At 51.2% G+C, this 12,548-nt stretch overlaps 1 protein-coding gene across 1 annotated transcript; it reads right to left on the bottom strand.

Annotated features, from left to right (window-relative positions):
• Positions 1-49: 49 nt before the first annotated feature.
• On the bottom strand, positions 50-11,406 carry LOC102114514 (uncharacterized). Its single transcript, XM_088067602.1, has 4 exons — positions 11,400-11,406; positions 10,131-10,189; positions 3,037-4,108; positions 50-1,500 (listed from the first exon to the last, which is right to left on the bottom strand). The coding sequence occupies exons 1-4, from the start codon at positions 11,404-11,406 to the stop codon at positions 614-616; spliced, it is 2,025 nt and encodes a 674-aa protein (XP_087923728.1). The 3' UTR covers positions 50-613.
• Between the last annotated feature and the right edge of the window lie 1,142 nt (positions 11,407-12,548).

The following is a 12,548-nucleotide window of genomic DNA, read 5'->3' as shown; positions in this document are numbered from 1 at the left end:
CGAAAAGGTTCTAAACAGCACTGGAGCAGCTGAGCAGAGCTGAGCTCACCTCCCTTTGTGGAGTTGTGTTTTGCACTCCAGAGAAACCACTTACTATAAAACGTTTCAACATTGTCAGACACTTTAAGTAACTTCTTTAAACAGCCATAACTTCTTCCATCTATGAATCTTTCCCTAAGGGAAATGACCTGAACCTTGTCAGAAGCATTCCTGCGAGGTTGGGATTGGCAGCATCATCACTCTCCTCATGTTGCTCATCCGTCCCCACAGGTCTGTGCCCCAGACTGAGCTGTGTGTGGTGTCATCCTCAAAATGTGGGTGCAGCTGACGCTCCTGGCCAGGCTCTGCCACCTCTGAGCCCTCTCTGTATCAGCACTGGCTGTTTCTAACAGCATTGACCACACGGTAGAACATTAACTTTTTTGGCAAATGTGAAACTGAAGATTCTCCTTAACTCACTGAATTATCAATTCCAGTAACAGAAACAACAACAAAGGAGATTCTCTGAAAGCCAAGGCACTGCAGATCTGTAGGTAACTTCAGTGCCAAGGTGAAGCCCCGCAGAAGGATGTTTGTTCTCAACCTACACCAAATATTGCAATAGGATTCTGCTTCAGACCAGCTTTGGAGAGCTTGAAGGGGCAAAGCCAAAGGGACACACCAGTTTCCTGGTCTTCCTTTCAGTTTTTGTGACTTCCTGGGTAATAACTTTCAAGATCTTATAAATTTTGGGTTTTGTCAGTGCCTTCCTGCTGTACCACACTTCATCCCAGACGGAGCACAGTGACTTGGGAAACAGGTACAGAGGGTGATTGTCTTTCAGCATGTCTGGTGGCCTCTTCCTGGCATACTCCTTGTAACTAGCAACTGGGCAATTCTCTGGATCCTCAGGCTTGGCAAAGAGCCGTGGGCATAGCTCCTCTTTGTCTCCCTTGGGGCTCAGATCATCTTTCCACTCCAAGTACTCCAGCTCTCCTTTGGTCTTCCTCAGCACCACCTGTCCCCAGTACAGCTGGTGGGCCTGGTAGTGGGTGCTGGCCCCAAACCCCCTAATGAGGCTGGTGAACATGAGGTGTAGCAAGCCCTGAGGGTGTGTCTTGCTTAGAATTCCCTTCTTAGAAAGGTTTTCCACATCATCATCTGTCATGTTCTCCACAACACCCCACCCTTCCTCCTTTAGGAACAGACACCAATGATTTAATTTATAGGCTTCCTGAGAGGCCCTGAACTCTGGCCCTCTCAATATGTTGTATGGGTAGTTGTGGCCCTTGAGGTACCGGCTGATGTTTTGCTGGAAGAAACTCAAAGAATTGGAAGAAAAATCCATGCCATTCTGTCTCTTGGCAGAGCTGAAGAACGAGACCAGGTAGTGGTCAAGGTCTGCAGGAGGCAGCGTGTGGATCTTGCGTGTCTCGGAGGGGTGGTGCAACTTCAGCCACTCTTTGAACACTTTTATGTCTCCAATGCTATTGGTTTTCTTCTCCTTCTTCTTCAGCACATCTAAAAGACAAGACAGAACTTTATGGACAGCAAAAATCCACAAAGATCAGTAAAACACCAGGAGATACAGGATAGTGTCTACCTGCCTTCTGGAAGCCATTCAGAGAGGACAGAACTCTCCCAGATCCCTTCCCCTACAACTGTGGGTCATATTTGTGTTCTCCACAAGCTAGCACAACCCAACAGTGCCCAGCTTTCCAGGGAAAGTCAAGCTCCTTCCTGCTCCCTCTCCCTTGGCAGCTGGCCCTGCTCACTGCCTTACAGGGAAATTTCCCTCTCACTGTGAAATAACAGCATGAACCAAAAGTTGGGGTGGATGGTGAGGGAGAACAAACAGGTGAGTGAAAAGTGTACTATGATTTTGTTTAAAGGATTGCCAGGATTCTGGTTGGGCTCTCTCTCAAGTTGCCATGGCAATACCACATCTACCTAGTTCGATGTAGCATGAGAAATGAATTCTTTGGATTGCTGGAAAGCTCCATCTGCTCGCCTGTGCCTCGTCCAGGGCTGAGGACAGGGTGATGGAAAAGGGCTCATGAGCCAACACCTAGAGATTTCCCTTTTTGCACCAGGTTCTTTTTTACAGGCTTAGTTGTCATCCTAAAAGGCTGATGGCTGTCTCACTGTTTTGGGGTTTTGGCCTGTTTTGTACTGACTGCTCCAGGTGCAGAGAGGAACAGCTCATGAATCAATAATGCTGAGGCCTCCTCTGAGCCATGAGCCAGTTACCTTGGCAGAAACAGCTACTACACAGACATTCCCAGAAGAATTCCCAGTACCTTCAGATGACACGTGACATCAGTTATGAAAACAGTAAAATACTGCTCCCAAACCCCAATTGTGGCAGTTTGTGTCGTTACAGCTCCACAAGGAACAACAACCCCTAAGCCTTTTCAGGACCAGCACTGGTGTTGTAAGCATACCCCAGGCAGACCCCCAAATACTGCCACAGCAACCTCTGCCCTTTGCAAGGACACACCCAGGCCCCTGTGCTGCAGGACAGCACATATGAAAACCTTAATTCTTGAAGGGACTAAAGCAATTTCCTATGCAGAACTGACTCTCTGTTGCCACTGCCAGCACCGGGAGGTTTTGCCACTGGCTTTGGTGCAGCCAGAGCTTTGGCCACAATTTCTCTGTGTTACTTCCTCTTGTTTCTTCCTCTTGAGACCTGAGTTCCCCACTCTGGCTCCAGTTTCCCACAGGGACTCTCTCAAATATGGCCAACATACTGTGAGGGAATACTTTGGAAGACCAAAGTATTCAAACCGGGATGTTGGGGCTGGGGCACAGCCAAGAACATCTTTGGGTACCCCAGAGAAGGGCATTTCCTACAGAAGTACCAATTCCTTTAGGCAGAGAGCTTTACAGTCCCCTTGAGCAGAAACAGGAGTGCCCCAAATCCAAGATATTTACTTAGATGCTGCAGTACAGATCTTGGCAGTGATGTGAACTCGCCCTCCTTGGATATTTTGGGAAAGTGATTAATAGAACACCCCCACACCCCTGCAGGCACAGAACTCTAGGCTGTCTTACCTTCATTTGAGGCTGCAGGTGGATGGCTCTCTGGACTCTGGAAGGCTGAAGAACAAGGTGTCTGCCTGGATGTGTCACCGTCCTCACTCACATTCTCAGCACCATCCCTGCTGGAGCCCATTCTCGGTGTGCTACACTTGGGAGGGGTCAGCTGGAGATGTTGCTGAACATCAGCAGTGGCTTGGAACTCAAAGAGTATCACAGAGGGCTGTGATTCAAGCTGGGCCCTGGCCTTAGCGCTGAGGATGGGAAGGGATTTGAAACACACCTTTGGTGTTTCTGACCCCAGGAGGCTCTTTGATCTGGAAGTTTCAGCTGTGGGCCCTGTAGCAGTAAAAGGACCCAGCTTCAGGATGTTTGTGCTCAGGTCCTCCGAGTCACTGACAGGAGACCTTGCTGTGGGGGCACAGGCAGCTCTTTGGGAGGCTGCTGGCTGGTGCAATGCCCTCGTCTGGCAGTGAAGCATCTCCAAGTCCTCAACAGATGGCTCTGACACACTATCCTGGCTGATTCTGTCTCCTTGGTTGTCTTCATCTGCCTCATGCTTCTCTTCATCAGACATGAGCTGTATGTCTTTGTCACTTTTGGACTTCTCATCCTCTTCGCCAGTTTGAACTCTAGTATCAGACTTTGGCAAGTACTTCTCTTCTGCAGATATTGATGGTACAGGTTTCCTGTCATTGATTTCTTGGGATCTACCACATAACCCTGTGCTCCCAGAATCTGCTTGACCCATCTCAAAAGATGATGGGGTCAGCTTGAACCTCTTTTCCTCAAATTTGGATTCCCTAGCCAAAGACTCAGAAGACAGGAGCCTCTTTCTCCTTCCTACAGCCTCAGTCTCTTCTTCACCTCGGTCATGTAAGTTCCCACAGTGCCAGTGATAGGCATGTCCAACTCTGCACATCCACACCACAGTGCTGTCATTGCTCAGGTGACCCATGTTCATAAATTCCAGGAATGGGATCTGGTTGCAGATGGTCCCGTGACTGTGTGCCCAGATCACAAGATTGGAGAGATCTGCTTGAAGGGAACTGGCATTGCTGAGCCCTCTGTCACTGGTGTTCTTGCTCTGTAAAGGTGTTGGAGAGAACGTGAGTGAGAGAGCATGTGCAGACAAGAGCAGTCCTGAGGCTGTTTCTGTCTCTCCCCAACAGTACAATAATTGTAGACCAGCAACATCAACTCAGCACTCCTTTTAAAAATTAATTTGTTCTTTCTTTCTTGTCTGTGCTATCATTTATGCCATCACAGAACACTCACCATGCTGCTGCTTTCTGTCTCACTGAGCCTTCTCTCAGGTGGGGATCAGTAAGTGACTCTTTGAATGGCCTTTCTCTCTCAGAACCTGAAATGATCATCACATATGTGTGCTATATACATGGATATGTGTATATGTATGTATACAAAACCCTGACCAGAAAATGCAGCTGAATTTCTCCATGCTCAGCCCACTGCAGGCCTGTGCCCTCCCTGGGCTGAGTTCCCACTGCACTCCCAAGAACTCTACACACAAAACCTAACTGGGGTAAATATTTGCAGGATCAGCTTCTGCAACACCAACGAAACGGAAACTAAATATAAACACTGAAAATAGAATTTTACAAACTGAACTCTGCAAGCCATTCCTTCAGCACTCTGGGGTTGGCAAGCTCTGTGTCTCCAAGTGCTGAACTACAGAGAGAGAACAAGGAATAGTGAGGCTGGTTCAGCCTGACATTTTCCGACTTTGCAAACAGTCATGACAGGCAGTTTCCCAACTGAAGGACTTGCACATGCAACTCGTATTTATATTAGAGACTAAATCTGAAACCCTCCCATCTGTTCAGAAGGCTCCATGCAGCAGCCTGGAAACCATCCCTGTTTTTATGCCACAGGGAACACGTAACACGCCCTCAGCACCACGGCAGCCCAGGAGCCTGTGTGGCCATGGCTAGCACCACACACTTGCATCTCAGTTCATGATTAATCAAAAGCTTTGCAATCAGTGGTGGTAAAAGAGGCAAGGCTTTTTAAAAAGAAAATGCTGGACATGGGAACCTTGCCTAAAGTGGTTCTTTGAGCAGTTCTTTTGAGCAGTTCTGGCTTACAAGGAACACAGCTCTTGGGGAGAACACAGAGAAGGGCTGCCCTGTAATCCATGAATATGTGCCTGTCCACAAGGATTTATCTCAGGAGTCTGGGAGTTAGGCTGAGGGTGAAGCCAGCAGCACAGGGGCAGGAACGGCTGTGCTGTGCCCAATGCCCCGGGTGGCCTTTGGTGCCCATCCAGCACCAGCCCAACACATTGGCTCTCCTGTCCAAAGAGAACAGGTCACACCTCTGACCGGGAGGCACAGGAACTGCTCCCTTTGGGGTGAGCCTAGAGCACAGCAGCACAGCTCCCTTCTTCTCCATCAATCCATATGTTCCTTCCTAATGATAGCACAGATAATTTTAGCCCAAATGCTTGGCTGTTGCGAGTGCCAGCGTGTGGAATGTGCAAAGGCGGGATTTACTGAATTTTTTTACTGAAATCTGCTGCTGCTTTAACAAAAAAATCAGACAATAAAAGCCTTTTTGGAAGCAGCAAATGCTATCTGAGCTCCTGATGTTAATCAAGGCCTTGTATGGGATCTACTGTTCCCGTGAGCTCACTCCTGATGAATCCCAGCAAACAGGGCAGGGAGTCACCTCCAATGGCCATTTCGGCTGCCCTGACCCCTCATAGAAAACAAGCTCTACCCAAGCTTCTCCCCAGAGCTGTCTGACCTGTTCCCACCTCCCCAGGCCAGGGAGCTCACAGCCTGCTCCTGCTGAGCCCTACAAGCTGAACATAAACTTGGAGAAGAACCATTTTCCCTCCTGAAGTAAAAGAGAGCTTTATCTTCGAGTTCAGCCTGTGCAATTCCCCGAAAGGGCTGAGCCACTCAGAGGGACTCAAAGGAACTTCCATGCCAACAATCTGGTGCCTTCAGTCAGTGTGGGAAAAGGTAACAGGAACGGAAACTCCGCATGGTCATACGGCCACAAAATTACTGACTTGGCAGATGAACATCTTGATCCCTATCACAGGCCTCTGCAAATGGAATGCTTTTATCTTTCCTTATCTCCAGGCACATGTCTTCCTCTTCCTGATCTCTTGGAAAGAAAAGCCTTTTTTTCTCTTGCTATTTAATTCCCAGCACAGGCTCTGGTGCTCGGCTACAAACCCTTTAGGCTGCTGTGGCCCTCAGACTTCCAGCAGCTGTGATTCCCTCAAAGGAATGGCAAGTGGAATCAGTCTGGATTCACAGTCACAGCTGAGTGAGAAAAATGACCACTGTCCTTTCCCCAAAGGCTAAACTGGCGTGTCTGTCTTCCTTTTGAATAATAGAAATCCATCTTGTTGCCACAGTGTTTAACTGCTTCCAGCAACCCTGGGATCCCTGTGGGGAAGGGTCTGGGATTAGAGTTTGGGGTGAGGTTTGTTTTGGAGCCTTGTGCCTGATTCAGTGTCTGTGTGGCTGGGAGTGATGTTGTGGGTTAATCCTCTTTCCAGGAGAGGCTCCCATCTGATACTGGACACTGTGTACAGGACCCACACCTTTCTGCAGGAAAACAGGACATTCCAGAGCTGTACAGTAAAGTATTTTAATTTTTTTTAACCCATGGGGAATTCAGTCTACAGCTAAAACCTACAGCTAGGTGAATTCAGGCTCACTCATGGTAAAAAAAAAGAAAGTGTTGGGTGGGTTTTTTTTTTATTTTTTGAATCTACAAAGTTTGGTTTTCTCAGGCCCTGCTCTGCACAGCTTTCCAGGCCTCAGTGCTGTGGGTGCTGATTCTACCTCTGTATTCCAGAAAATGGCCAGATAATCTCACAGGAGTCTCCAGCACTTCAGGGGAGACTGAACTTTGGGCTGACTGAAACATGGGAATGCTTTTTTGGTTTTAAGACTTTATGTGTGTCCTTTGAGTCCTTGGTGGGGGGAAAAGCAAACTCAGCACTTTCTGAGATTTATCCTCCTATAAGGTCTGTCAGACACAGAATCACCAGAGAATGTCACCACCGGGATCTTCCTCTCTCCCCCTCCCAGGTGTGCTGGAGGCCTGAACCCATAAAACAGACACAGCCTTGTACAAACAGGAACACTACATAAAGACACTAATTTCAAGGCACTAAAAGCCCTTTGCCCCCTCTGTCCTTGTCCCATTGCCCTGTGACAGCCCTGGCTGGTTCCTTTCACAGGCTCCAACGCCTGTTTTGCAGATAAGAACCTGGGACATGCACAGAGCCAGAGAACTGGAGAGCGCTGGCTTCCCTGCTCCAGATAAGACAGTGCAGGAAACTGCAACAATCCTGGTAGGAAAACAACAGGATACAGAACAGCAGTGCTTAAACTTGACTCCTGCCCCCTTCCCTGCTCCCTTGGGAAACCCTCCCTGGAGGTGAGGGGACCTGGGACATCCCCAAACACGTGTGGGGCATTGCCAGAGCATGGGGGCACTGCTGGGGCTGTGTCAGGGCAGGAGGGGATGCACTCAAACGCATCTGGCTGCAGTATGGGAGCTGAGTGGAGCAGCTGCAGCTCATGGCTGCCAGAAATCATGGAGTTTGTCCCATCCTCCTTAGCAGGAGCCCAGGGGGTGGATCCATGATTTCCTAGCGTATCGGTTTTCCTGTTCTCTGCGTTGTTTGTCTCCCTCCTCATCTGCCCTGTACAAGAATCTTATGAGCACCTCTTCAGTTCTCTTCCTGCTTCCCCACATCCTCCTACCAGCCCCTCCTGCTCTGCTTGCAGAAATACAATTCTCAGGATACATCCTGTACTTGCCATGGGGCACTCTGCCTCCATTTTGAGAGATGCTCCCAGAAAATCCCACCCAGAGTGTCTGCGGAGGGCAGGATCTGAGTGCAGGCACCAGCTCCAAGCAGGAGACACACCCTGCTGGCAAACACTGGCCTCCAGCACCACATTCCTGAAACAAGACCTTTTTTGTTCAAAGACTCGGACACCGCTTTTCCCCCCCCCCCCCCGAGTTCCAATTATCTCTGCTTCAGAGGGGCTGCGTTCCAGAGCCGCAGGCCTGGGATGAAACTGTGAGCACTAAACCAAGGCCTCTGAAAAGTGCTAATAAAAGCCACGGGCAGCTGGCACAGCACTGGGCCACCAAACAGGGATCAGCCACCAAACCAGCCTGAGTGAAGGAAAAAATTCATTGGAAACCACGAACTTCTATTAATAGGAGCTCACGTTGTATTTCCCAGGAGGAGGAAGTTGGAGAGCTGAAATCAGCGACCTGGGCAGGAAATGCTGCAGCACTGACACAGTGTCAAGGTGGGGTCTGGGGGCACACCTGTGCCAGTGACCTGGGGACAGCTGGCTGCGCTGGCCCCACGATTCCGTGTGCAAGCTGTGACAGATAAACACAGAGACGTTACCGGCACAGCCGTGGATACTGACCGTGACCCCCACCGCTGCTCGTGTGACAGCGATCTGTCCCCTCACCCTGTACCCGTGCAGGAGCATCGCTGCTTCACTCGCTGCTCTCGGGGTTTGTCGCCAAGCACCGGGCACCGGGCGGCTCCGGCACCTCCTGCTGCACGAGCACCTTTGGTCCTCCCGGTTCTGCCGCGTTTGAGTGCGCCGGGCACGCGAATCAACCGGCAACGACGTGGAACGGGAACCCTTTTGTTCCGGAGCTGCCCGGTACCGGCAGGGGGAGCTCGGCTCCGGTGCTCGGCAGGGGGAGCTCGGCTCCGGTACCGGCAGGGAGCGCTCGGCTCCGGTACCGGCAGGGAGAGCTCGGCTCCGGTACCGGCAGGGAGCGCTCGGCTCCGGTACCGGCAGGGGGCGCTCGGCTCCGGTAGCGGCAGGGAGGGCTCGGCTCCGGTACCGGCAGGGGGAGCTCGGCTCCGGTACCGGCAGGGGGCGCTCGGCTCCGGTACCGGCAGGGAGAGCTCGGCTCCGGTAGCGGCAGGGGGAGCTCGGCTCCGGTACCGGCAGGGGGAGCTCGGCTCCGGTACCGGCAGGGGGCGCTCGGCCCCCGGTGCTCGGCCCGGCCGCGCCGGTCCCGGGCCCCGCCGGGAGCCGCAGCACCGCAGGCAGAGCCGCACCGGTGCGGCGGGGCCGAGAGAAGCGAGACCCCGGGCCGGGCTCGGTCAGTGCTGCTCCACCGGTACCAAACAGCCAAAGCCAACAACTGGGGCTGGCGAGGGGAGAGCGCAAATCCTGTTTCATTTAATTGTTAAGGCGTTTATTGCGGTTTTTTACATTTCTGAGCAGCTTTTTAAAGTTTAACTAAAATCATTGTGTGATGTAAGACGTTTCGTCAACCATCTGCTAAACTGACCCCAACCAATCCAACCCAACCCAACCCCACACACCACTGCCGGGAACAAAATCCAGCAGCCAGTTTCACCCCAGTTTTGGGGCCTGGCACCTGCCCCTCCCTGAGCTGAGCCAGACCCCCTCCCCTGTTGTCCCACCTGCCCACAGGCCAGAGCTGACGTGTTCTCCCAGCACACAATGGCTGGAGTGTGGCATCAATTTGTTATTAAATAGTATTTGTGGTGAAGCTGTGACTTGTAATTAGATGTAATTGTTCACAATAGGACATGGTAACCTACTTCTTTTGCAATACAGACCATCTTTAGTGACTGACACCTCAGCTCCTTCCTACCCCTGTCTAAAGCCCCTGAAATTGAGGTGACTCAGCCTCAGCCTGGGGGTGCAGGACTCAGCCTCACCAGCATCAGGCAAATGCTCACGTTCACTTCTGCACCCCAGGTGTTTACAGAGGTTTGCTGGGATGTGATGGGAAATGGCTCCTGGAGGCAGGAAAACACATTGTTGGTAACAAAGTACCTTGCAGGGGAGGGGAAGCTCCCTGGCTGTGGGAAGCCTTGTTCCAGTCCCTCCTGGATCTCTGGCACGGGGAGCACAAAGAGCCCCAAGTTCTTATCCCTCACAGAACATCCCCCTGAGAAGCACCCCAGGATTTTGCCAAAGGCAAATGCATTGCTTTATGCTCCCTGGTGATGCCATCTGTGAGATTCCCACCTTTGGAGCCTTGGATCCTGCTCAGTTTTCTACTCTGGCCTTGTTTTGACGTGCCACTGTCTCCCTTACCTGCTCCAAGGTCGGGCAGGCAGCCTCCCACAGCACACAGTGCTGCCCAAGGACAGGATCTCATCCAGGGCGCAGCCTAGGAGAGAGGGGAGATGTGTTCCTTAGGAAAGTGAACTCAAAGCAACCCACCAGTCCCTGGGGTGGGGTGGAAGCCATGAACAAAGCTCTCTGCCCTGAGAGCTGAGAGCCCTTGGCTTTGTTGGGCTCTGAGTGGCCACCTGGAGCAGCCAGGACCAGCAGGATCTGGAGACTGGCTCTCCATTGCTGTCCCCCACTCCTTGAGAGCAGAGCTGAGAGCCTTAGGGATGAAAACCCCACAGTTGGACGATCCTTTGGACAAGAAATACACACTTGGCCTTGGATCTGGGAGAACTGCAGCCGTAACACCCAGAGTGTGAGGAGAAACCAGACAACTCCACTCAAAAGATCCAGAGAAACCAGAGCCAATGGGTGGTTTGGATCTAGAGCTCTCAGCAGAAAGTGTCCCTCAGGGAAGGATTCTGAGAACTGACTCCCAACTGCTGCAGTAGGAACTTGTCATCCTGCAGTATGGAACAAAGTATTTTCTCAATAAATAAAGTATTGTCATGTATTTTTTGAGCCCTGACCTTCAAGTAAGAAAATGCAGCTGAACTGCCCCTCTGGAGGGAATTTGGGAGAGTGAGTGAGCTCATGGAAATGCTCCTCTGGCTGAAGGTGCAGGCAGTACCTGCACAGGAAGGAGCCAGGAGTGATGCTGGTTTGTGATCTCCAGCTTCCAGACCTGCTGCTAGGCAGCAGGACTATTTTGGGCTGTGGTGGTGCTGGTTTTACCCAAAACCAGGAGTTCAGTGCTGTGGTGCAGAGCAGGGAGCTGCACACATAACTGCTGGTTCTGCACACAAGGAGCCCTGTGTCTGTGTTTTGGGGATGCTGGGGCCCCATGAGATTCCCCTTGCACAGGTTCCTGTCATTGCCTGCCACACTCACTGCCCTGGTATCAGACAGCTCACCAATTAAATATTAAAACTTCTGAAGGATATTGAGTTTCTTTTGTTCCTTTGGCATTGCCAGTGTTCTCAGTTCTCCCTGACTTCACATGCTGCATGTTCCTGCCTTCATGTTCTTTTAATGCTTAATTTCATACTCCAGAGGGCTTCCTTCACCTCCTGTCTGTCACAGGGAGCATCTGCAATACAATCCAGACCAGGAGATGGTATTTAGGGAGCAGGTTCCTTATCCAGACCCCAGACTATAATCAAACCTCCAGCTCCATGGTTCTGCACATACAGGCCATTGTGTATCTTCCACCCAATTTAATTCAGACTGTTTTGGCTTTGAGTCTGCAATCAGAATGTGAGATTTCTGAACACTTTCACCATCTGAAGCATGAGCAAACCTTCACATCATGGAAGCAAAAGCCCCTTAGCCACAGATCAAGGCTTCCCTAAGCTGTTCCACTGCACAACATCCTTCAGGAACATACGGGCCAGCAACCACGAGATGCCCACAGCATAACTACAGCACTGACAAACCAATTGAGCCTCAGCAGCTGCCTCTGGGAAGGTTTCATTCATCCCCAGCACTGCCTTTTAAACTTAAGTGCCACTGGAACAAACACATCTTTGATCCAAGTAGGAAATAATTTGGAGCTTTGTGTTTAATAGAGCTGCAGCTCTGGGGAAATGATGTCGTTCTTGGCCGGGATGACAATGGGGCTCACGGCGGGCACAGAGCATGGCTGTCCCCATCCTCACTGAGCTGGCTGTGTTTGGACATCTTTGTTCTTGACTCAGTGTGGAAAGAAGCTGAGGCTCCTGAGCTGCCATGTGTGGCACCCAAATAAAGGATTTGGGAAGGGGGAGAGCAGGATTTGGGCAATTTCTCCTGTCCTCCTGCTCCTTCTGCCTTTGGAGTCTCTTGTGTCTCCCTCAGCTCCAGGGGAACCACAGGACGGATTAGGAGCTGCAGACACAAACATGGAAGAGCACATGGGCAGTACTGGGCTGTACACACCTGTGTGATCTGTGTGCCCTGGGGATGCACACACATCTCCCTTTATACTGTAGACACCTCTTCAAATGTTGCTGCAATTTCTATCTGTAAAATCCTGTGTTCAGAGCAGGGAGCAAGCAGCAGGCAGGCTCCACACCCGAGGGAGCATCCCTAAATGCTCTGCAGGTGCACGTCTCTCTGTCAGGACCCTTTTTCATTTAAATGACTCGTGCTCAGACTGTGACATTCTCCTGTCTGGAATCATCTGGCATCTGTGCCATATCCATTCGAATGGCAGATGCAACAGGAGACACCTGTGGACAGAGGGGCAGAGCTAAGGTTTCAGGAACAATCACAGAGCCTGGCAGGTGAGCGATGGAGACCTGCAGCAATAATGCATGAGCTGCACCTGCCTCCCCTCGGCCCTGCGGCACTGCTGCTCTG

Source organism: Pseudopodoces humilis, chromosome 28 (genome assembly GCF_049639895.1).
Source record: "Pseudopodoces humilis isolate 2021_Gansu_Grassland_sample_001 chromosome 28, ASM4963989v1, whole genome shotgun sequence".
Taxonomy (NCBI): Eukaryota; Metazoa; Chordata; class Aves; order Passeriformes; family Paridae; genus Pseudopodoces; species Pseudopodoces humilis.
The sequence above is the reverse complement of the archived record's forward strand: the minus strand, read 5'-3'. Positions and strand labels throughout refer to the sequence as shown.